The sequence below is a fragment of the Hippopotamus amphibius genome, chromosome 12, assembly GCF_030028045.1.
Source record: "Hippopotamus amphibius kiboko isolate mHipAmp2 chromosome 12, mHipAmp2.hap2, whole genome shotgun sequence".
In the NCBI taxonomy this organism is placed as follows: domain Eukaryota; kingdom Metazoa; phylum Chordata; class Mammalia; order Artiodactyla; family Hippopotamidae; genus Hippopotamus; species Hippopotamus amphibius.
In genome coordinates, this window is record NC_080197.1 from 34811092 (window position 1) to 34836101 (window position 25010).

The 25010-nt window shown below is 49.9% G+C and overlaps 1 protein-coding gene across 2 annotated transcripts in view; it reads left to right on the top strand.

Moving 5' to 3' along the window:
* SLC24A3 (solute carrier family 24 member 3) overlaps nucleotides 1-25010 on the top strand; it is a 465173-nt gene that overhangs the window by 324265 nt on the left and 115898 nt on the right. The window contains exons 4-6 of one of the 2 annotated variants that reach the window (XM_057702549.1): nucleotides 8330-8404; nucleotides 11489-11573; nucleotides 11917-12020. In XM_057702549.1, coding sequence (XP_057558532.1) covers nucleotides 8330-8404; nucleotides 11489-11573; nucleotides 11917-12020 — 264 coding nt within the window. The remainder of the gene's footprint in view (nucleotides 1-8329; nucleotides 8405-11488; nucleotides 11574-11916; nucleotides 12021-25010) is intronic. The other variant, XM_057702550.1, reaches the window with a different exon arrangement.

A 25010-nucleotide genomic window follows, 5' to 3' on the forward strand; every position in this document is an offset into this window, starting at 1 on the left:
TCTGATGAAGAAGTAAAGCAACGGTGCATTCGTGGCATGTAGCTCAGCGTAAAACATTTTTTAATGAGGGAATATGAACGCTTGTTGACCGATGGACAAATTGTATTGTAAAGCAAGGAGATTATGTTGAAAAAATTATGTATTTGTCTTTTCTAAAAGTTAATTAAAATAAATTCTATAGCCAGGGTGTGGATAATTTTTGATTCACCCTTGTATATATCTTTATATCTGTACCTCTATCTATCTATTGATATATAAAGAGCGCGCGCGAGAGAGAAGCATGTGCTAGGGAGGTAGGTCCCTGGGCTCAAATCCTGCCTCTGCCACCTACTAGCTGTGTGACCAGAGCCAGGTTAATGAACCTGCTTCCCCCACCCCCAACCACGAGGAGGCTGGATTAACCCAGTGCCCATCCTGCAGCCATCGTCATGCAGGTCAGTGGCGCGTGTGTGTGCGCAGCACCCAGGGAGCCCCTGTAAGGCCCACATGGACATCAGCCCAGCTACAGAAACCTGTCCCAAGACCCTGTCTTTAGAGAATATTGAAGGGACATGGCAGTCATCACCCCTACTCCCTTGCGAAACTGACAACAAAGAGAAATAAATGAGGGACTTCAGAGCAGTCTCAGAGTGGACCCTGTGTGAGAGGCATCTGGGGTGGGGAAGCAAGAGGAGAGAGAAAAAAGGAAGAGAACGTTTTTGCAGAGAAGGCGGGTCTCATTCCCAAGGCTCCGTGACCCCCGTGTGCTGACCTCCGAGAACACCGTCGGCCATGGGCTTCATCTGGGCATCGAGAGAGGCTTCAGGGAACATAGTTACAGGGTTTGTGCTGATAAGCAGGTACATTAACATATACTCACTTCCTTTAGCCTTTAAGTCCCTGCATTTAAGAGTATCCTTTTCAGTTGGCAATGTCTCCAAAGACCTTCTGATGCCAACTACAGAAGGACTGGGGTGGGACTAAGGGAGAGCGTCCCGTGTTCAGTTGGTCTCAGCCTGTAGAGGGCAGTGCCCTGGCTGGGAATGCACTCAGCTGGGCCATGCCTGCTCCTGTGGACGTCTCTCCAGCAGGACCCACTGGCCTTCCTGGTTCTATCACGATTGCAGGACCCACCTCAGCAACAGTCCTCAGGGAACTTTGAAAAGACAAGGTTTATTACTCATAGATCCTGGGGGTACACGGCATGTCCAAGGCCACACAGTGAGGTCACCAGGGGTGGGAGGAGAGAGAGAAAGAGAGAGGACACCTGGGGTTCTGCCTTTCCTGAGGTCAAGGTTGGGTATCTAGGTTTTCTCTGGGTCACTCTTGATTGGCGAATTTAAAACATAATAGCAGGAATTGGAGTGCAGGTTGGGAAAATAAAGGTCACTCAAGTGGTCACTTATCTGGGTCACCCAGGATTTGTGAAAAGGGAACTTCCTGGATGGGGCAGCCTGTCTCCTTATCTAGTTGTTAGCTGGTGATGTGTCTATTGGAACAGGTGCCTTGGTGATCAAAAGCCTAATGTCAGGGGCTTAGAACCAGAAAAGCTCATGGCCAGGCACTTCCACCACTGTCCCCACTAGACTTTGGGAAGACAGTCGTGTCTGAGAGTGGTCCAGCTTGGTTTCATGCTGCGTTTCATTCCTTCCACAGTCTGCCCTAACCTACTTCCGTCTTGTTTTAATTTGGGCTGTCCTCTAAGCAGACCCTGAAATGAGGATTAGAGTTCAGTGGTCATTTGGAGTATAGGGAAGCATCCCTGAGGGGCGCTGGAAGTGAGACAGAGAAGGGACGCTTGCTAATAGAAGGCGAGTGATGGAGCTTACACCACTATGGGCACCTGAAGCTTAATTCGCCTGTGGGAACCCAGGCAGATGGCATGGAGGGACCCCACCCAGGGGGCAAGGGAGCTGGAGACGGACGCACCAACTCCCATTGGTCAAGTCTGCAAGGAAACTGAGGCAGATTCTGACCATTGAAAGGCAGTAGAGTTCTCTAAATTAATAACGCCTGAAGAATATGGTAGGCCCAGGGGGCAGCCCTGGCCATCTGCTGCATTCTTCCTCCCCACAGCCTGCCCCCCACTCCCAGATACTCTTGGTCAGAACCTGAGTCTAGCTGAGGCTGTGCTTCTCTCTCTAGTCACCAGGGCAGAGAGCACTTCCAGGAGAACGATGGCCAAGGTGGTAGCAGAGCCTGAGAACTGGCGTGTGGGTCAGTCTTGCCATAACATCATGGGGCCACTGGACACCCAGCTTGTCAGGGAGAAGAATGATTTTTAAAGAAATAACATTTTTTTCCAAGTCTAATCATATAGGATCACTTGAAACTATGAAAAAGACAGAGAAGGAGAAAAGGAAGATCTTTGTTGTTGTTGTTGTTGTTGTTGTTATTCTAACCATATTTCCTGGGAGATTTAGGACAATTTCCACCAAGGCCAGAGTTCTATAGATCTTCCCTAGAAATTGCTTCTCCAGCACCACCTTCACTGAAATTAAAGACAGAGCAACACGAGTGCAGAGGATGTAGTAAAAGGAAATTGTCTGTGAAAATCACTGACTGTAGATGCCACATAAAACGGTGGGGTTAATGTCATGCCATTGGGATACATTTGCCCTCACAATTCGGAAGTCCTTATGTGTATTGACATTTCAGCTAGAGCCTGTTTGCCTCCATTAAGCCACAGGCCATGGTGATTTCCTGTTACCTTAGGTATTTTTCAGTTTAACCATTGTCACCAAAGTTCTCTAGTTTTATTAGTCCCAGTCAACCTTTAAAATTACCTAATGAAATAGAATTTATCTTTCAGAATCCCAGTTCAGTGGCCACTTTCTCTGTGAAGCCTTCTCTCACCTCCTTCATTCGTGCCTAGCAGAATGAATCTTCTATGCCTTATGTCAGTTAGGGAGGCTCGTGGCTGCAAGTAGAGAAATCCCAACTAATGGTGACTGAGGCAAATAAGGTTCATTTTCTCACATAGTTAGGAGAACAGAGGGAGGTGGTTTCTGGCATTAGATCAGCTGGTGAATGGCATCCTTAAGGCTCTGCTACCCTTAGCATGTTGGTGTGTATTGTCATGCTTCTTGTCTTATGGTCACATAATGGCTGCTGGCATTCCGGACATCACATCAGAGTTCAAGGCAGGAAGAAGGGGTGACTTTAGTTGAATATGTCCCTTATTCTCTTTGCCCAAAATTGTGTCACATGGCCATGGCTAGTTCCAGGGAGATTAGAAAAGCTGAGTATATTGTCATTCAGAACAAGAAAGTTTCATTTCTTGGAAGTTACTTCTCGTTATTATTGTTTTCACTCTGGCTCTTTTTATCACCTTGGCTATAGCTGTTGCCTGTTGCCACAATAATGCTGTGTAACAAGTGGCCTCAAAATCTCAGTGATATATAACAATACACATTTATTTAGCTCGTGGGTATTTGGGGTTCAGCAGAACTGGGTTAAGCTTGGCCAGGCTCGGCGGGGCTGAGCTGCTTGCCAGCTGACCTCTGAAAGCCTCAGCCGGGAAGGCAGGCACAACCAGCAGCAGTGGCTGTGCCAGTCATGCTATCCGGCCACTTACCTTGACAGCTTCTGAAGGTGACACCAGCTACTCTGTGAGCACTCCCTGCCTTGGAGCCCATTTCCCTCCAGGTGAATGGGGCCCTCATTCTGTGCACGCCGGGAACAGGGTGGAGAGGAAGGGTAGAGGCACAGCTGCTGCCCTTCAAGAGAAGAAAGGCAGATGCATAAACCTGAAACATGGCCTGAGGTCATCGCAGCACATGGTCAATGTCAAAGTACAGATGCGCCTATGGTCTGAGACTTGAGCTGAAGCTCACACGGATGTCCCCTCTCCTTTCCAGACACCCTCACTCATCTTTAGAACATGACCTGTGTTCACCTGCCCTGGTTGCTGTAGCCGAGCCACAATTTCCATGGGGACCAGTTTTGACATGGGCAGTCCCAGGGTATTGGGCCAGCTCAACCCTTTGTGAGACTTCGAATCTGTCTTGTATTTTGTAGCACACCTTGTAAAAAAAAAACTCCCCATCTGGAAGTTTACCCTAGAAATGCAAAAGGATATATGTTTAAAGATTTTTATTGCCGCACTGTTTATGGTCCGTTCATTTATAGAGGAAAATAGGGATTCACTCAAAATACAGAGGTAGCGAGGGTTTACCTGTGTTCACGCTCATCACATTTATACTTGTAGGTAAATGGTATACTTATGTGAACATGCAATCAAAATAAAACTTTTAAAATAAAAATAAAAGAGGACATCAGTGGCTCTGACGGGCAGCCCTCAAAAGTGGATGGCTAGGATTCTGAAACTGTCCCTCCCTCTCTGTGGTTGGAAAAGACAGCTTATTAGTAGGTGAGCTGAAAACAGAAAGTGGAAATGGGGTAGCAAATCAGAAACAGCCTCTGCACTGGCAGCAGCTGGGCCCCATGGGAAGGCTTGGAGAGGGTCCTTGGATGAGTTACGATGTTCTCCGAGGTGCCTGGGACATGGGGTCAGTAACGCCCTGCCCGCCACGGGAGCTATAAGAATTGAGTGAGAGAGTCCTTGTAAAAAAAAAAAAATTAGGAGCAGGCCTAAATTCCTAGCCCGACAAAGAGTGGCAGATATTATTAACAGAGGTTGTATTATTATCCTTGTCAATGATGATATTATTATAGCCTTTGGAAATATAGGAGTTAATCTCCAAATGCCTCATTCTTTACAATATTTGGACCAGCGATATTGATAGGACCATTGATATCACACTTCCAGTAGGCCCTCTGCATCTTCAAGTTAAATTTGTAAAACATTCCTTTATACTGTTTTGGTTTTGTTTTTTATTAATAGTAGACCTTTTTAACAGCAGTTTCAGGTTCACAGCATAATTGAACAGAAGGTATAGAGTTCCCTTCTCCCTCTGCCCTCCTCATATGCACAGCCCCCATCAATATCTTGTTCTGTTTCGTTTTTCCAGTGGGACCCGATTTCCAGTGGGTAACGTGGCAAAGAGTTAGAAGAGAGTTTCTTGTAAACAAAGTGGCAGGCTGCCCTCAGATGCCAGGAGGTGCTCTGTAGCTGGAAAGGAGCCCCATGGCCTGGCAGGCCCCTGGGTGTCCAGAGGAGCTTTGTCACAGGGTGTCTGAGGGTGGGCATCCCACCTCACGCTGCCTTGTGCACAGAACTAACTTGGCTTTCAACAGCCATCACCCTTGAAAGCACAGTGGGCCAGGCAGATCTGTTCATTTCTGGTCCTAAGCCAAGTGTTGACATTGCCGTGCGTTAGATGGAACTTCTTGCCTCGAAACAGGATCAATACATAATATTGGAGCATGGTCTTGGAGAGAGAGTTTATGGACTTGTAAGTGGCATTGGGGGTTTTAGGCTGTTGAGTACCTCAGCTACGAACAGCTTATTTAGTTCTTGGTTAATCCACAAATGTGCAGCTCTGTATTCCAATAACTATATCTGGCTGTTGCCTCAAAGATAATGTTGAAACCTGCGTAACATGGGATCAGCCCAGTCATACGGCAAAAGAAGGTTTGAGTCTATTGCAGAATGTATATTCTGACTCACCCACAAAGCTATAAAATATAGCACTAATTTTTTTTAAATTGACATTTCGGCTCCCCCCCGAAAAAGAAGCACCCCAGAGGCAAATAACTTTGTGCAGCTTATGAATAGACCAATCAGTAGAAAGTTATTTTTAAGGCTTCTCTGCATGGCTGGTTTCCCAGGCTCACAAGAGATTAGAAAAGTGTAAGAGAGAGTCCTGACCTCTCAAATCTCCCACCACCTACAAATATCACATCAGAAATACAGATTCAAGGTGGACAAATAAGAAAACACGGATAGGAATTATAAAGTGCAGATAGAGTCACACCAAGCAAGGGGAAAACTATTTTGATTTACAGTCTTACAAACTCTTATAGGCAAATATGTGTGTGTGTGTGTACGTACTCATATACACAGGCAATTTAACAAAAAGGAGATTGTACCCAGTGTTTTACAGCATTTTTATTTAACAAGGGATGGTAAATGCCTTTCCTGTCACTAAATGTGAATTTCCATAATCCCTGTTGACAGTATTTCCTTGAACGACCAATCATCGCTTATATAACCCATCCCCTGTGGTGTATTTTGTTAGCTTTGGTAATTTATTATAGTCAGCATTTTGGAATGAATATCCCCGGCATATATGTTCCTGTGCCCTTGTCTGATATTTCCACAGACTCAAGTGTTAAGATGCACTTTAGGATCTCACAATCTGGTTGAAAAGACCAAACACATAGACGTGAAAAGAGAACCAGTTTGGGGGGGGGGGGGAGGGGCAGGGGTGTCTAAATGAGAACAGCCGCCGCGTCAAAGGTCAGAGAGATGGTCTCGTGCTCGAGTTGCTCCAGAAGGCTTCTAGAAGGACAGCTGCAACACACAAATCAGCTCTAGTATCAAAGGCACATTATTAGCTCATGAAATTGGAGAGCACGTTGGTTTCAGACTGACCTGGGCCTGGAGTTCAAATGGTGTTGCTGGGCATGTGTGTGCACATGTGTGCATGTGTGTGTGTCCACCTGTCCCCTCTCTTGGTCCGGCTCCTTGCTGGGTGGGCTCACTCTCAGGCAGGCTTACTAGGGCAGCTGCCTCCCACGGCTCCAGACTCAGGTGGTGCATTTATCTCCAAGGAGAGGGGTCCCCTCTCCCAGCTTCTCTGTTGATCCCGGCCCCTTGCAGACCTCTTGCCCACCCACCACTGCCTGGGGGAGAACGGGGTGTTCCGGTGCCCAGCCTGGGCCCTGTACCCGTGCCCTGTGGTGAGGGGGGTGGGGTGTGGGAGAGAGACCCTTCCTGCAGAGCAGTTAGCCAAAGGAAAAGATGCTGGGAGGTCAAAATAGGAGAGAGAAGTGACTCCTGAGGATGCTGGAACCTGAAGGATGAACAGCCACACCCATTATAAGCTTTGGGCTGCAAGTAACAGGGAAACTCCAAGTTAAACTGGCCTGTTTGCCGGTATGTTATGTTATGAAGTCCAGAGGCAGGGACCATGTGATCAATGGCTAAGTGACTCAGGGTCAACTTCATCTCAAGTCAGAGTTCCCTCAATTTGTCTGCCAATGGCAGTCAGGACGCCCAGCTTCCTGGTCCACAGCTGGAGGGTGAGGACCCTCAAGGACTGTAAGGCCTTTCCTGCCATCTGATTGGGCCAGCCGAGGTCATGTGCCCGACCCTAAACCGGTAGCCATCCCTGGGGAATACTACACCCTGATTGGCCCATCAGGATCTACTGAAGGGTGGGGCCACCTCCACATGGGATGTGGTGGATGTATGGACAAAACTGGGGTCCTATTAGGACGGCCTGGAGGATGGATGCTGGGTGGTCAACCAACAATGGACTGTGAATAAGATTTCATTCATTAGAGAGGAGGGACTTCCCTGGTGGTCCAGTGGTTGAGAATCCACCTTCCAAAGCAGGGGACGTGGGTTCAATGCCTGGTTGGGGAGCTAAGATCCCACATGCCTTGGAACAACTAAGCCCGCATGCCACAACTACTGAGCACACAGACCACAACTAGAGAGCCTGTGTGCCACAGCTGGAGAGAAGCCTGTGCACTGCAACGGGAAGCCCACATGCTGCAACTGAGACCTGACGCAGCCAAAATTAAAATAATTTTTTTTTTTTAAAAATTAGAACGGAGACAGAGTTGGATAAGATAGAGAAATGACTTATGGCCCAAAGGTAGAACTCCAGGGGATGCCCTGGTCATGACTAACCAAGAATATGGAAGCCAGGTTTCAGGAGCATGAACAAGCTCAGCAGGAAGCATTCATCTATGTATTCCCTCATTGCACATAAATTTATTGAGTACCTACTACGCACCAGGCCCTGTGCTGGGGATCAATGAGATAAAGTTCATACCCTCATGGACTCTTAGAGCGGGAAAGAGACAACAAACAAGTTAATCAAACATCAAATAGGTCAAGAAAAACAAAGCAGAATAAGGGGAATAAAGAGAAAGGGGAGGGAGGGGAGTCCAAGGCCTCTTGCTTAGATTGATGTTGACCCAGGGACCCAAAGGACATGGGGGACTGAAGCAAGGTGATCTGGGGGAATGTGTTCTGGGCAGAAGGAACAGCACGTGAAAAGGCCCCAGGGCAGGCATCCGTGGTGTGTTTGGGGACCTAGGAGGTGGACAAGGTGGGAGGGTGGGAGGTGACAGGCATTGCAAAGACTGCACGTAGTGTAACGTGTTGAATTAATGATGACAGAGAATGCTCTTAAAGCAAAGAGTTGCCTGACCCTCACCCCAGGGGCTCCTCCCTGACTCTGACTTTGACCCCTTCTTTCCTCTCTTGCAGGCCATGTACATGTTCTACGCACTGGCCATTGTGTGTGACGACTTCTTCGTCCCCTCCTTGGAAAAGATCTGTGAGGTACGTGTCTGAGCCGGGCCCCGGTACTGCTCCAGCCTCCCCCACTGAGGTCCTGGGCAGCCCTCCACGCAGCCGGGCACCAGCAGGCTTCAGGGCCATGGGAAGTATTAGCTCAAAAACGTCTCCAGTCTGCTTAGAATTTCAGCATGCGGATCCGTCGTTAGCCTTTAACCCTTATGCCCAGCTCTCCCTGCCCCACTGGGTGTAACTCAAGGTACTGTTCATGTTCTGCTCCCTCTTTCTTTCTCTTTAAGCCCTGCTCTTCCTTTCTCCCCTCACTTTCTCCATGTTCCTCCTTGCCCTCTCCTTCGGCCTCTATAACCCTCCCTCATGATTCATGGGGTCCTCACAGAGTAAGGAGTCTTCAGCCACACCTCCACTCCCCTCCTCTCTGAATGTGCAGCAGCACTCCAGGCAGAGGCCTGGAAGGCAAGAGGATGAGAGAATTGGCCACAGAGGCCAGGAAAGGGGCTCAGCCCAGTGAAGGCCAGGCTGAAAGCCAAGTTACATCCTTTCATCTGAAAACATTTAGCATATCTAGGACTCTTTCATTCTCTTGCTTCTGTCATCTCTTTTTCTGGTTTAAATGTAGTTTCCTTTATCTGGAGGCTTTCTGTTTTATTTTATTTTTAATTCAGAATCCCATTTTCAGAAGAGGTCTCTCCCCCAGATGCACCTCCCGTCCATCCAGAACTCTTGCTCCTTCACGTAGCCTTCAGCCTGGGCTGACCCTCCCTCCCTGCTTCCCTGCCCCTGTGTCTGAGTCACCGGCTCTAGGGGGACAGTGGGGAACAGAAGTTGCCCTTCTAGTAAGTTCCCAGGTGATATGGAGGCTGCCAGTCTGGAAGCCACATCTTGAGAACCACTAACTTAAGCAGTTTCTTCCACATCCTGAAGTCTGTTAGTTTTGTGTACTTAAAAAAATAAAAGAGAACATGCCACAGCAACCCCGGAGAGGCCCCGGGAGTGGGTTCCTCAATACGGTGGAGGTGGGAGAAGGGAAGTGAGTGAGCTGGTCTCTGAGACGGACGCCGGCCAGTGTGGAAGCCTTTTGTCCAAAGTGATGTAACCTGAGAACAGGGTCTCCTGATGGAGAAGAGGAGAAAGCATGGAAGCACCTGTAACCGGGATCATCTGTGATCTCTGAAATCCACCATTTGGCAGTTTATTCCTCATGCAAAGCGATCTACTCTCCTTCCCACACATTTTGTTAATAGTAAAGTTAAGATCTCGTGCTGGAAATGTACATACAATTGTCAGAACATGTTCTCCTCCATTGAGGAGACACATAGCACCTGTGAGCACAGCCCTTGGGGAGGAATCAAGGTGAAATACAGCGTGGTCTTTGCTATCGTGGGGCCCAGGGCCCGGAGCAGCTCCAGCGTGAGACAGGGGGTGGGAGGAGGGCTTGTGCAGGGCAGGATGGGAGCAGCAGTCTCAGTGGCAGCGTCTTAGAAGGATGGATATTTGAGCCAAGAAGAGTCTAAGCGGGAGAACCCGGGGCAGGACTCAGCGTGCATGCGGGGAGACCTGAGGATGCCAGGCGGGGGTGGCAGGAGGGAGCTGGGAAAGCTTTTGATGACTGATCTGGTAGATGGAAAGGGTCCAGAGGCAGGAAGATCCCCCCAGCTGGTGACTCTAAGCACCCAGTGAGACGTGGCCAGGGCCGAAGTGAATGAGGGGTGAAGGAGGAGGGGAGGTGAAGGAGGAAGAAGCAAAGTGAGTGATGGAAGGAAGGAAAGGAACAGGAGGTGCGCCCCGCCGTGTGGAGTCCACAGCTAATGCCTGCGCTGGAGCGGACACAGCAGGGAGAGGACAAACCAGCCATGGAGTGTGAGCACTGTGTTCGCTTACCTGCCTGGTGAGACAGGATGCCGGGCACCCCTCACAGCCACATCTTTCACCTTGAGGTATCAGCACCTCCATCTTAGGGTCTCCTCAGAACCACATGCGACATTTAGCTTTGCCGTCAAGAGCGAGGGAACCCAGGTTTCCAGGTCAAAAGGCTCACCGGGGCTCCGGCGGCAGCCTCTTGCTGGTCAGAGGAGCCAGTGGCCTTCGCCGAGGCCGTGCTGCCCCTCCATGGCTGAACAAGGAAGTGCAGCTGTGGTGCATCTTGGAAGAGGGGCCAGGGACTCTTAGCTGGGCCCCCCCACTCCCAGGGGAGCTGGCTATTTAGTGACAGCCAGCAGCTTCCTTTCTGGGTTGGGCTGGATGCAGAAAAGCTCCCACACTCCCCAGCCTCAATGTCACGTGTCTTCTTGCAAATCACCTTCCGGATCAATAAGCAGGAGAAGCTGGAGAGTTGGTTGTGTGGATGATCTTGGCAGGGGCTCATCCTCTCTCTCTACTCATTCTCGCCACCCCCATACTCTCCCTACCCCGGGATCCAGGACAGCACTGAGTGCTCCATGGTGACCTAAATGGGAAGGAAATCCCCAAAAGGGGATATATGTATACCTGTAGCTGATTCACTTTGCCGTACAGTAGAAACTAACGTAACCTTGTAAAGCAACTATATTACAATAAAAATTTTTTTAAAAACAGTGCTTTGAGGATGGTGAGTGGGTTTCAGGAGGGTGACCCTCCCCACCCCCACCCCCCACAGCCTCCATAGCCTCCTGGACTCAAGGCTGGAAAACTGGTTACCATGAGCCTAACGCAGCCCGAAGTCATCAGCATCTTATTGAAAAAACTCAGAATGTTTTACCTAAAAATGTGGATTTGGGCACCTCTTTAAATAGGGATATTTGGAAACACAGAAGGAGCTGAGTCTTTAAAAAGGAGGTGAAGGCCCACCCTACCTCACACGGCCCCCACTCCCCACCCTGCCTATTGTCTGTGCAGCCCCCGGGCCATGTGGCTTGGGACCCCTGGATCTTGTCAGAGCCTTTAATTGGAGGGAACATGTAGCCCCCTCCCTGACATTACCCCAAAGAGGAGGTGTGGCCCAGCTGGTGGGAAGGAGAGGCTGAGCTGGGGAAGAGGGGAGGCTGAGGATGGACTGAGCTTGGGACCTGGGGGGTCATGGCCACTTCCATTCCAGGAGAATCCCAACTCACCTATGCTTTTGCTCCTCTGCAGCGCCTGCACCTCAGCGAGGATGTGGCTGGGGCCACGTTCATGGCGGCGGGCAGTTCGGCCCCAGAGCTGTTCACATCAGTCATAGGTAGGTGTCCACCTGGGGAACGTCTCAGCCCTGCCCTCCCTGAAGGACAAGAGCGCTGGAGACGAGCACCCTGAGACCCCGAGAGGCAGAACACCAGCCTTCCTCCCACTGCGGTTGCTGTTGTTATTTATTAAAGTGATGCTTTTGCTTTGCCTGAACGGGTTCCAGACCCAGTGCCCGTGGTCCTGTGCACAAAGGCCCCAACAGAGATTAGCAAGCTCTCTCCAACCCTCCGCTGTTTCCTGTAGATCCTGAGAACAGTCTAATGCTTACAGAAGCTCCCCTGCGCCCACCTTGGGTGCAGCCCGCCCCAGCAGCCAGCTGATAGTGGTCTGTGTTTCAGGTGTCTTCATCACCAAGGGCGACGTGGGAGTGGGGACCATCGTGGGCTCTGCCGTGTTCAACATCCTGTGCATTATTGGCGTCTGTGGGCTCTTCGCCGGGCAGGTAAGACTGGAGGCAGACCACGGCCTGGGGAGGGGTGGGGGCAGTGCGGAGGTGAGGCAGAGGCCGTCTCCCTGGAGCTCACCCACGTGGGGGCCGGCGGCCTTGGGCAGGGTGACGTGAGGTCTCAGGCCCCAGGAGGGTGGCCCAGCCGGGACTGGAAGCCCAGGCACCATGATTTGGTCTCCAAGCAGGTGGATTGCGGAGCCCACAAGTCCGCGTGAATAAGCAACCAGCCCGCGAATCTGAATGTGTCATGCTCATTTTGATGTTATTGATCTGACCTGGAAGGATGTAAAACAATCCTAGGAATGGAAATAGAGTAAATAAGAGAGAGCAAATGACAGATCTCGTTCTGCTAAAATCAGTTTGTACTTGTCACAGTTTGGGGCGCGTTCTCTCTTTTTCAACAACGATCAAGCATTTGACTTCTGTGTCCACTTTAGCTTACTTTGGGGGTCATGAGGGGTTCTGCTTGCCTGCATGTTATCTACAGAGACTATTCCACTGCCAGGAGGTGTCTGGGGACTATGTCCATCTGGTGTCTGTCTCGGAAAGTCTTGGGAAGACACTCAAAGTCACCTAAGTGTGAGGCTGCCAGGCATCCACAGCGTTGAAGAGGCAGCTGGGGTGTGCAGCCACCCCGCCGGCTCTGATGCCCTAGTTTCTTTAGAGGAAGATTATTAAGAAACGCTGTCCTATTTTAGGCTCTCTGCCCGACAGCCAGGACTCTGTATCTTCTAGGAAGAGTGACTTCTAGTAGCCCATGTGGGCCCCCCGCTTGCAGTATTGAGGAACCCAGTGACCCCACCAGCCCCCTCGCTGCGGAGGGAGGGTGCAAGGTCCTGCTAGAAGCGGCTGGTTGGTCTGCAGGGCTAAGGGAGCTCCTGTAAACCTTCTCCCACACCCTTTTCCAGACCCCTCGCTGTGCAGGCAGCTCGCCAGGGGCACCCAGCACCACCCGACTCTCAGGCAGACGCCAGAGTCTTTAATGCCCGCTGCGCCCTGGCACCACTGCCCTCCGCACTGCCTGCCTTTCACTCCCGTCTTCTCCGTGCCGACTGATTTGTCTGGGTTGCCTGGTGGGTTCGATGCTTCTGGGCGACAAGCAGCGGGACATCTTGATCTCATCAGGGGTCGGCTCCAGAGCCCGCAGGTGGATGCTTACCTCCAAGAAGAGGCTGCTGGACACTGGGTCCATAGACGGTGATTGAATTCCACCCAACTTGCTAGACTGAACGTTTTCTTTCTTCATCCTTTTGGTCAGTTATCTCTTGCCTTAGGTTTTGTGGACCTGCGGCATGGCGTTTTTTAGAGCTCCTGTAAATGTGGTTAACACCCAAAGAATGAGTGTCCGTCTTTGCCTTCAGGGCCACTTGTACTCCCCCCTCCCCTCCCCCCTCTGCTGGCCGCCCTCTCCGTGCCTCCAGGAGATGAATAGTCACGTTCCACAGAGGCCGTGGGTGTCGGCACTCTCTTCATTAGCACCATCACCATTAGCAGTAGCAGTATTAGTGCTGTCACTAGTTCATTAGTCATTTGTACCTGAAGCTTGATGCAAAGTCAAGCCCAAAGAGGGAGAAATAATGTAAAGAAATGAAACCAGTGGCTAGAAAGTGCTGAGTAAATGCTACGCAGCTAATCCCGTAGGGGGTAGGGTGAATACATTTGTGTTTCCTAAGTTATTAGCAATGCGGTTAATTACTGGCTTGGTTAGGACACCTGCAGAAAAGCCTTGCTTCCTGACCTTTAGCAAGTGCTGGTATCAGTCACTTCACCCCCCACCCCCGGAAGGTCTTTGCCAAGTTCATCTCACAGGATGGTGGAGAGAAGCACCGACCACCCCGACGGTATTAGGAGCTGCCCATGGGATGATTCTGGGGGCTGACCCTCCCTCCTGACTTTCCTTGTCCTGTGCCCACTTGGAGAGTTCCAAGGCCACCCAGCTCTCTTTTTCAGACCTTTGTAGAATCCCAGAAGTCTTTGCAGAGGAAGAAAAATGACGTTCTGGAAAGAACGTGAGCCTGGGGCTCAGATAGGCCTGGGAATTAATCCTGACTCTGCCATGTGCTGGCTGCAGAGCCTTGGAGAAGTTACTTCCTCTCTAAGCCTCAGTTTTCTCCTCTATAGAGTGAGTACAAGGGCATCTACCTCCTAGCATCACGATAAGGATTAGGGATTAAACATAACTTGTTCAGCATTAAGTAGCACCTAGCCCACACAGTAAATGCTCAGTAGAAGTTGGAAACCATGATCAGCTCTCAGAAGAATAAGGTTCCCTGGAGTCCCTGTCTCCAGATTCCAGCCTAGGTCACTGTGATAATTTGACCTACTCGTTGGCAGAACTTATCAATGAAATAGCGGAATAGCCACAGGATGCCCAGGGGGAAGGACAGGAAGGTCAGGGAGCAGGTCTTCTAAATGAGGATCAAGATGAGGAGGTGCTGGTAGAAGAACGATCTCAGAGGACTGGTTCTTGACTCTGTGCTCTCTGACCAGTGGGAGGAAAACAAAATCGGTGAGACACAGGCACTGCCTTACCTATTGAGAAGGCTTCCCGGGCAGTGGAACTGGTGCAGAGAGAGAAACGTTACAGCAAACGATGGATGTTGGGAATTGAGCTGATTAATACATCCAGTTGTGGGTCTCACTTAGCAGCATCATTTACGTTGCTCCACACTTTCATTTGCTGGGAGAATTTCCAACGAGCGCCCGTGGGCCTCTCTCTAATGTTTCATGGCGTGAAGGGCTGCTCGTGACCAAGTCTGCTACCCATCTGAAAAGAAAGTAATTAAGCCATAAGGTTTCAGTTCCTGTCTCAATTAGGGTTTTGATGAATTCGATGTAATTAAATGTCTGCTGTATTTGCAGTTTGCAAACATAGCCAGCGCTTTGGTGTTCGCCTAAGGTGCTTTGGGGAGTTTTATGGGACAAGAAGGAAATTGCTTCTTGGAAAGTGGCTTCCAGAGCAGTTCTTGGAGTCCCCACAAGACATTTACAGGGCCATGGTCCTACAAGTTTTCTTTATTTAAGAGCAAAAAATAATTACAAAGAGAGGAAGCAACATGCTAATATACCTCACAGATTGTACTGAAAGAACTTCATGCCAGTTTTGTAAAACAACGTACTTATGAATATAAATCAACCATTCGGAGTATGTTAAGCTTTAAAGGCATAACCACAGACAGACAGTAAACAGTTTAATTGCATCCGAGATGCAGGACTTTCATATTCCGGTGTTACAGGCTGGCAGATGAGCCCCCTCATCAGCTCCCCTGCATCCTAGAAATGTGCCTGGTGTTCTTTGGTGAGGTCCACCTAATTTCGGCTGGGTTTGCCTTTCTTCAGTCAACACCCTGCCCATACCAGTCCCTTTACACAAACCCAGGCAGCACCCAGTGGTGGTGCCTCTGAATCGAAACCTGTCTTGGATTGAGTTTCCCCAGAAGAGAATCTAAGCAATAAGTTCAAGTTCAAGTAGTTTGTCTAAAAGGTGTCCCAGTACAGTCCAGCTGGGAAGTGGGGGAGTGAGGTAAGGAAGAGAAAGCAGCCAAGGAAAGTGTGTTCCCAGAAAGTCCCCAGCGTGGGCGGCTGGGATTACTGCTTTTGGGGAACTGGGAGACGGTGTAGAACATGGCCTCTAAGTTATCTCACCCAAGGAGGAGGGAGCAGGGGTATTTATCCACCAGTCTCCCCTGTCATTGCTTAAGGACTGCCTTTGAGGGACATGAATTCCCCGACATTCCAATTTGCTGGGCAGAGGCAGGGTGGACTTTGGGGTCCAGAGAAAACCCCTAAGCAAAGAGACCTATGAGGCTGGCTGTTGGAAGGATCTGAAATTGTAAAGGTGGGGAGATATCAGTGGGGTCCGTAAAGCATGGCTACAAACTCACAACTCAGCCTTCAAACGTAAGCCATCCAGTGGGTCTCAGCTCCAGCTCCCTGGAAGGAGACAAGCCTCAGCGCCAGGCTGCCTCCTGAGAGCTCAAGGCCAGGACAGCTTGCATGCAGGGAACGTCCTTCGTGTTCAAAATAACAGCTGCCGTTCTAGGCACTTTCTGCTTCCACTCTGGATGCAGAAGACTTGAGCTTCCACAGGAACACAAAGAGAACTCTGGATAATGTAAAAATCACCCTTATATATGGGGATATCGAGGGGCAGTGGAGGTAAGAAAGGCTTGATGAACGGATTTCCAGAGAAAGTAGTCCATCGTACGTGAGCTGTGAGAGCTGTGAGCCCCCGTGGGTCTGGATGCAGGGGAGCAGCAGGGCCCGGAACTTCACTGTGTGGAGACAAGTCAGCTGAGCATCGGCAAGGGTGGGATGCAGAGAGAGGTGGGATGCAGAGAGAGGCGGGATGCAGAGAGAGGCAGGATGCACTGCAGTCTGAAAGACAATGCGGGACGATAATGATTTGATCCATCCACCCCAGATTTGCTGAGGAAAACGAAAGTGAAGGCAGGGCCGATGCACGGAAAGAAATTGTTCCATCTGCCCCATCACCCACATTCCCCTGAGACCTGAAATTGAGGGACCCAAAGGGAATTGGGAATTGGGAATGCCAGATCAAACCCTGATAAGAACTGAGAGACTGGTCCTTCCTTAGGAAGCTGGATGGGGTCGGGCTGAGCCGAGGTGAGCTGCAGCTCAGCCCTGGTCAAATGGACCCAGGCTGACATCTAAATAATCACCTTCTCCCTTTAGCCAACAGACCAGAGAAGAGCTGGAAATTTCCAGAGGGAAAAGAACCAGGATTATTCTTCAGTTCTGACTTTTCCATACATAATATCTAGGATGCAACAATAAATTATAGGACCTGTAAAGAGGCAGGAACCAGGGGAAAACGGCAGCAGAAGTAAACCACAGATGATCAGGATACAAGAATTGGCAGAAAAGAATTTAAACAATCTATCTTAAATAAGGGAAGGTGGGAAGAATAAGTGAGGAAGGGTGATTTCAGCAGAAAAATGGAAAAAAGTAAGAAAAACCAGGTAGATGTTATATATTTTTAAAAAATAATGTTACTTTTTATTGTTTCACCAAAGTGCAGGCACAACATTAAATGCTTTACAAATATTTGTATAAATACACCCCCTGACTTTTTTTTTTAATTTTTATTTACTTTTTTTTTTATAAATTTATTTATTTAATTGGCTGTGTTGGGTCTTTTTGCTGTGCGCGGGCTTTCTTTTTAGTTGCAGTGAGTGAGGGCTACTCTTCATTGTGGTACGCAGGCTCCTCATTGCTGTGGCTTTTCTTGTTGTGAACACGGGCTTTAGGCGTATGGGCTTCAGTAGTTGCAGCACGTGGGCTCAATAGTTGTGGCTCACAGGCTCTAAAGCGCAGGCTCAATAGTTGTGGTGCACGGGCTTAGTTGCTCCGCAGCATGTGGGATCTTCCTGGAGCAGGGATTGAACCCGTGTCCCCTGCATTGGCAGGCGGATTCTCAACCACTGCGTCACCTAGGAAGCCCCCACCCCCTGACTTTTAAGATAGTATTCCTCATTTACAGACTGGGAATTGAGTAGCTGGGGGCAGGGGGCTACCATGAGGTAGTTAAGCCTGGATTTGAGCCCACATCTGCTGACTGTCAAATCCATTCTCTTTCCACATGGGGACCTTATGACCTAAAAATCTCCAGATGTTATTATTGGGTTCTTATAATTATCCCTTAGCTCATGCATGTTCCTTAGAAATGTTGAGTGTAGGAGATTGGGGCAAAGCGAAGAATGGACATGCCAGCACGATGGTGTGACCCAAGCCGGGTGATGGAAGTGCTCAGCTAGAAGCTTCTCTTGTACTCAGATGGGATCGTCCCCTGCTTGGCGTACGTTTCCATCAAGCAGATGGGGGATTAAGGCTTAGAAACACGGTAAGAGGTGCACAGACCACCCCAGTTATGTGTACACCTTGGTTCTGGCTTACTGTTCCCCAGACAAAAGCCAACACATCACCTATCAAATTCCAGTTCTGAGAAGCATCCAGTTTCCCTGGAGAGTCTGGAGACTGAGGACAGGCGAGGCCAAAGGCCTCACACCACTAGTTGCCAAACTTGAAAATAGGAGCTGGAGGCCTGCCATCCCCACAGAGTGGGGGCAGAAGAGCTCAAGGAAGAGAATGAGTGATCTGTGGAGAAATCAAAGGGGCAGGTGCAGGCAGAGGCCTCACGCAGGAGGCAGTATACTGTAATGCTGATCTGGTGAGGAGAAGGAGGGAAGAGTTTGTGGTGCAGGAGTAGACCAAGGCCAGGGTCAGGTCCAGCTGGTGCAGTCACTGGATTCCCCCACATTCCAGTAAAAGAGAGTTTTTCCCAGTGTCATCTGCAGGCCGCCTGCCTCAGGAGGACCTTGTTGAAAGCAGATCCCCTGCCCTAGTCCAGACCAACTGAATCAGAAGAGCAGCTCTACCAGCTTGAGCCCCAACTGCAGGCTTAGCTTGGTCTTGGGCAGGAGACAGCCTCCGTGGGCAGTTGGCCCAGGTAGCATAAATGGCCCCTCTTGATGCCCCCATGGTATGACTGGCAGTCTGCCTGAGGCCGTCTCCCTCACTGCTCCCTGGTGTCTTTTCCCTGGCTGTTCTCCCATTCCCCGGCAAGGCCAGGTCCTGACAGAGCCCCATGCCTGATCTTCCCCTGATAGATGCTGTTGTTCCTGGCCCAGGGCTCCTTTAAGGTCACCCACCGCTCTGTGCTGCTCCATCTCAATGGCCTCTGCATCCTCATCCCAGATCTCTGTGTTAGCTTTGACTTTGGCTCACAGTACTTGTTCCTAGTTTGTTCTGCCTCCTTGAAATGATCTCTGGAAATCAGACCTCACATCTAGATTAGGTAGGAGGCTTTCAGTTTCAGGTAATAAAAAACCCCAGCTCTAACTGGCCTCTTAAATGACAGGAATTTGTTGGTGTCTGAAAAATACAGAAAAAAAAATAGATATAAGGCATGGTTTGATCAAGACTCTTCAGCCCCATTTTCTGTGATTCTCTTGTCACTAACCTCCTCTGACCCCTTCCTCATACCTGTTTTCCTTCATGGCAAAAAAAAAGGGGGGGCTGTAGCAGTTTCAGGCCTCATATACACATTCCCCACTGACCAGAGAGAATATCTCCCCACCCTTCATCCCTCACCTGGCATCATCAAACAAAAATCTGATTGGGCCGACTCAGGTCACCTGACCATCCCTGAAACAGTCACTGTGGCACAGGAACTAGAGTTACCCAGTTGGCTTAGATTACTCAAGAACCAGCCACCCATTTCCTCCTTCTCCCCAGAGCTAAGGATATGATCAAATCCACACCAAATACGTAGCTTTTGGTCCCTGGTTATCATAGAAAGAAGATAAATGACTACAGAACAAAGCCTGCACAGTATCACATGCTGCCTCCCTGGCTGTGTTCTCCGGGCTGGTGTAACACAAATGATCAAACACACACAGATCCGTCACAGGCCCTTGTGTGGACATAGGCTTTGATTTCTTTGGGGTAAATAAGGCAGGAGTGGGATTGCTGGGTCATACGGTGAGTGTGTTTATAAGACACCACCAACAGCTTTTCAGAGTGGCTAAAACCCTTTCGTAGTCCCACCAACAACGTGTGTATTCCAGCTGCTCTGCATCATTGTCAGCACTTGGTATTATCAGGTTGTTTTTGGTTTGGTTTAAGTTTAGCCATTCTCGTGAGCATGCATGGTACCTCACTGTGGTTTTCATTTGCATTTCCCTGATGAGTTGTGATGTTGAACATGTTTTCATGTGCTTACTTGCCATGCATATATCTTGTTTGGCAAGAGTCTGTTCAAATCTTAGCCCATTTTTAAGTGGGGGTTTCACCCTCTCATTCTGTGGTCCAGCAGTCTCTGTACCATGACACTCGACCACGCTTCTGAGACACTGTCCAATTCATTTCAGTCTCCAAATCAGTAAAGACTGGGGCTGTTACAAATGCTTTAAAGTGATCATGGCAGTGTTTTGTTGGTTTTGTTGGATGCATTTGGGTTTGCAAGAGAGGTCCTCTGAAATGGCGCTTTTTAATAGTGTGGGTGAAAATGAAGAGGTCACTCCCCTTGCGTCCTACAAACCTGAGATGTAGCGAGACCTGAGATGCATCCTTCCGGAATGTGAGGAGGATAGCAGGAGTCTCTGAGGCTGGGGATGAACCGTCCTTCCATGTAATTAAGTCTCATGTTGGGCCTTGAAAGTGAGCAGAGGGGATGGAGTTTCAGGTCGCCATCTAGGTCCTTGGAAAGGCTGCCCTTGGTGCTGGTGAGGGCTTTCAATGTGAAAGGAGCCCAGGACCTTACAGCCGTCACAGCTGAGCACCACCCCAAGAAGAAGGTCCATCTTTGGGCACAAATGTCATTTCTTGTCATGATCATGTCCAGACAGACATCACAGCCCCTGTGCTGTCTCTGGTTACAGCCAGGCCCCCGCCCCACGAGCAGCTGAACCCGGGGTTGAAGGGTGAGTGGAGCAGGGACGGAAGGCTGTCTGGCCAGTGGATGCCTGTTTGTTTCTCTTTAACAAGCATCTCTAGGCATCAGCCTGTGCTTGGCGCTAGTCTCATGGCTTTGTACGTATCAACCCCTTTGGTCCTCACAAGAACGCTCTGAGGAGGACAGTGCTTTTGCAAAAGAGGAAACTGAGGCTCTGAGAGGCCAAGTAACCTACCAGTCAGAACCATTAAGTTGGGGGGCGTTTAGGGCTGCAGGGGTCCTGAAAGCACCGCGACGGGAAGTTCCCCCTCCAGCCCAGCTCCGCGAGTGTCTCTGGACCAGAGGCCTCATACATGAAGCTCCCTCCACACCAAGCGTCCTTCCCATTCACAGCTCAGTGCCTTCCCATCCCTGTAAACCCTGCCTCACCAAGGACGCGGAAGGACGTGGCCGGGAGAAGAGGGGAAGGTGAGCCATCAAATGCCTCCTTCACCCCAAATTCGCGTGTGGCGTCTGCCGAGCCTGCGTACTGGTGGGTCTGGCATCGCGGGCATCTTGGGCCCCGCACATCCACTCCTGAGCTCCCTGAAACTGCTGGGGGGGCCCCAGGCACCCCCGGCCTGGGCACAGAGACCCCCTACCCCACACACGTGCCCTTAATTTCTAGGCAGAGCCTGCAGAACTAGGGGAGGTGAGAATTCCAATCACAGCCTTCTAACTGCATCCCAGGCTGAAAGGCACCCAGAAGCTTCCGTAATAGAAGGGGCTGGAATGTTAATGACCAGTGACCACGTGCGTGCAGAGGACCAGGAAGGCTGATCCCACAGCCAGGTGTCCCCTGGAGTCTCCATCTCCCCTCCTGTCACCCCACACCCCCAGGGCACTGCAGAGGTTATGGCAGAACAGACCACATTTCATGGTTTGGGTCTGACCAGTCCCTGAAACCTGCGGCTATCCAGTACCTGGAATCACAAGCCTGTCTTTGCACAATAATATAAACTCAAGGTTTGTTTCTTGATATCGTCATCTGTGAATTTAAACCCATGGTAGTAATCCATGGATCTGGTGCTGGAGGGAAGTGGTTACTACGTTCCTTCTCTGGGCAGTAAGCCCATTCATTGATTCAACAGATGTTTTCTGAGTACCTGCTATGGACCAGGCATTCTAGCCTGGAGAGACACCAGTGAAGAAAGGACAGAGTGGGAGCAGGCTGTTGGGTGTTGAATATGCAACAGAAATGATGGATAGGTGGTTGGATGGATGGATGGATGGATGGGGGATGGGTGGATGGATGGATGGAGAGAAGAGTAAAGAGGGTTTGAGATAGTGGGATAGTGAATAGGGAGAGGGTGTGTGTGTCCAGGGGTGGTCAATGCTGTGAAGAAAAATAAAGCAAAGTAAGGATTACAGGGAGTGGATGGGAAAAGAGATATTGATTTATAAAGCATTTCCAAGGACAGTCCCTCTGCAAGCGTTGATAGTTTAATGGAGTGAGAAAATACTACTAAATTCCACTCCATAAAGAAAATAGCACCAAATAAAATAAAAAAAAATTTTTGGAAGACTCTGGTTCCAGTCACTGTTTCAAATATTTGAGTTCCTCTCTGAGCAGAGGGAACATGCCAGCCAAGCAGATAGACTGCCATTGCCCCTGGGACGCTGTAAAAGGCTGGTGGGCTCACCTCACAGGCTAGAGTGAGGAGAGGGCAAAGCCAAGGGCAGCGGGAAGAGGTGTGTGCGGTGACCACCGCCAGCCCGGCGATGTTGGGGTGCACAAGGAGGCTGCAGAAGTGAGGGAGACACTCGCGGTGCCAGGCTGTGCGTTCCCCGAGAGCCCAGCCTCCCTCTACTGGTTCCCACTCTGTCCGCAGCACCCAAGTATTGCCCGCATGTGGTGAGCACACAGTCAATCTTCAATATATTTACTAAGTGATGCAATACCTTTGACACCAGAGAAGGGGAGGGTTGATGTATGGATCAGAGAGAGAGCTCATGGTGCCCCACAGCCAGACAGGAACACGCCCAGGAGCTATCTGACCAGTGCCTGGGGCATTAGACCACGCGTGGATGCCTGTCACAGCTCGCCATCAGGTGCCCCAAAGACAGGGTGGATTGAAAGAGTGGAAACTCTCTGGGAAGAACTTGAGACGTAGTCTTGAAACACAATTATTGGTGTTCTGAGGATCCCCACTCACTGTCTCTATATGCAGACGCAGGGCATACAGAGATGAACAGGATAAGAAAGGTCTTGGCCCCTCCTAGAGCTCCTAGATCAGTGGGGGGACACAGGCAAAGAGTGTGGAAACCAATAAATGATCACATAATAGTACAAAGAACAGACCTTGAAGGAAATACGTGGGGCAGTCGGATGGGGGAGCTGCAGGGGAGGGGGAAGGGCAGATTTAGGGAGGTGGTCGGGAAAGTGCCTAAAGGAACCCCAAATCGTGAAGGCAGTACCATATGGAGACCTGGGAAAGAAAGTTCCAGGTGCAAGGAGTAGTTGGCTGTTCAGACAGGAACAAGCACCACGTGTTTCAGGGTCGGAGAAAAGGCCAGCTTGGTGCCTAGTGGAGAAGGGGGGAGGGGGTGTGGCTGGGAGAGAGCCCTGGCTGGGAAGGTCACGGTGGGGATTCAGGTGCTGTGGGAAGCTGTGGGAGGGCTCTAAGCTGTAGAGTAAGATCTGGTTCAACCTCTGGGAATGCTGGCTCCAGCTGCTGCATGGAGAAAGGAACCCGATGGTAACAAGATGGTGGCGGGGAAATGCTCAAAGAGGCATGAGTTGACGTCTGGGCACTAAATGCAAGAAGAAGAGGTTATTGGGTTTAGGATATTTTTGGAGGTGACACCAGGAGGATTTGCTGGTGAATTGGAAACGGGGGTGATTGAATGAGTTAAATCAGGGAGGATTCTGGGATTTTTGTCCTGAGTGATGTTCATGGGTCCTGACCCTACAAATGAGAAAAAAATGATCATGGGAAATTTGAAGGGTTTGTTTATAGAGAAGAGACAGCCCTTCATCGAATGCATTCTGAAGTCTCCCATGGTGTGTCCGATCCAGAGACTTGGTAGGGTCACTGAAACACATTGTGGGATTGTTTTATTTTTTTATAAATTTATTTGTTTGTTTATTTTATTTATTGGCTGCGTTGGGTCTTCGTTGCTGCACACAGGCTTTCTCTAGTTGATTCAAGCGGGGGCTACTCTTCACTGTGGTACGTGGGCTCCTCATTGTAGTGGCTTCTCTTGTTGTGGAGCACGGGCTGTAGGTGCGTGGGCTTCAATAATTGTGGCACATGGGCTCAATTGTTGTGGCTCACGGGCTCTAGAGCACAGGCTCCACAGTCGTGGCGCACGGGCTTAGTTGCTCCGAGGCATGTGGGATCTTCCTGGAGCATGGCTCAAACCCGTGTCCCCTGCATTGGCAGGCAGATTCTTAACCACTGTGCCACCTAGAAAGTCCCTGTGAGATTGTTTTTAATTGAAAGTTTGGCCAGCTGTCGGTTACTCACTGGTCACTTGGCTAGGCGGCTTCTGTCACTGAGAGCCGGCTCAACCTCACCAAGCAGCCCCCCAACTCTCACATGGAGCCCCTGCTCCTATGGGTGTCACTTGTGGGGAGAGCCCTCATTAGCTCCTTCCAGGATCCCAGACACAGAGATACCTGAGTCCTGGATAGCACTGCCCATTTCGTGCCAACCAGCCTGTATGAATTTACAGTTGGCACCTAGGAGCACCACAGACCACTTGTAGTTGTGAAGCCAGATCAGAACAGCTGAAATCCACGGCATGTAACCTGGTGTAGCTTGACCCATCATATTCTCCACCATCTCCTTGCCCCGCCCCTCCCCCTGCCCACCCTCAGTCCAGATGAAGCTGGGATATTTCATCAGATCATACGAGGCTGCGGTGCCATGGGCGTGTCCAGGCGCCCTGAGTTCCTGAGAAGCCACATTTTACTACCTGTGAATTCATCAGGCAACAGGGACTCAGAGATGCAGCGGAGGTGACCAAGGAAAATTTTGTCATTTTTTTTGGGGGGGGGGGCTTTTCAAAAAGATAACAGAACACTTTTCTAGTCCATTCTTTTTTAGTCTGGCCAATCGCCATTTATTTATGTGAAGTAAGAATGTATTCCCTCCTGAACCTGCATCTCCAAGAGAAAGAAACAATAGTCATTAACCTTTCCAGATGGTGTACGGACCATCTGGGGCAACAGGTGAGCTCATGTACCAAAAGTCTGGCTTTTACAGGCAAAGTGAGATGGAGCAGCAGTGGCCCTGGGGCTCTCCCTCCCCTGACTCAACCACTGGGGATGCTCTTTCCCTGACGACAAGGGGAACTCTTCCTTTCCTGTAGTGAGTATATGTGAGTGCCACTCCCCAGGAGATGAGAAAGCAAACAGCCTCGTGGGCTTTATTAGTTTGTGATTCTTTTTCCAAGATCAAGCTATGGCTTCAGTTGAGGCACGGAAAATTAGAACTAGGGTACTCGATATGATGGCCAGCAGCCGGGAGACTCAAGGGCTAGGTCAGCTGTCAGGTAATATTAGACCCTTGGCTTTCATCATT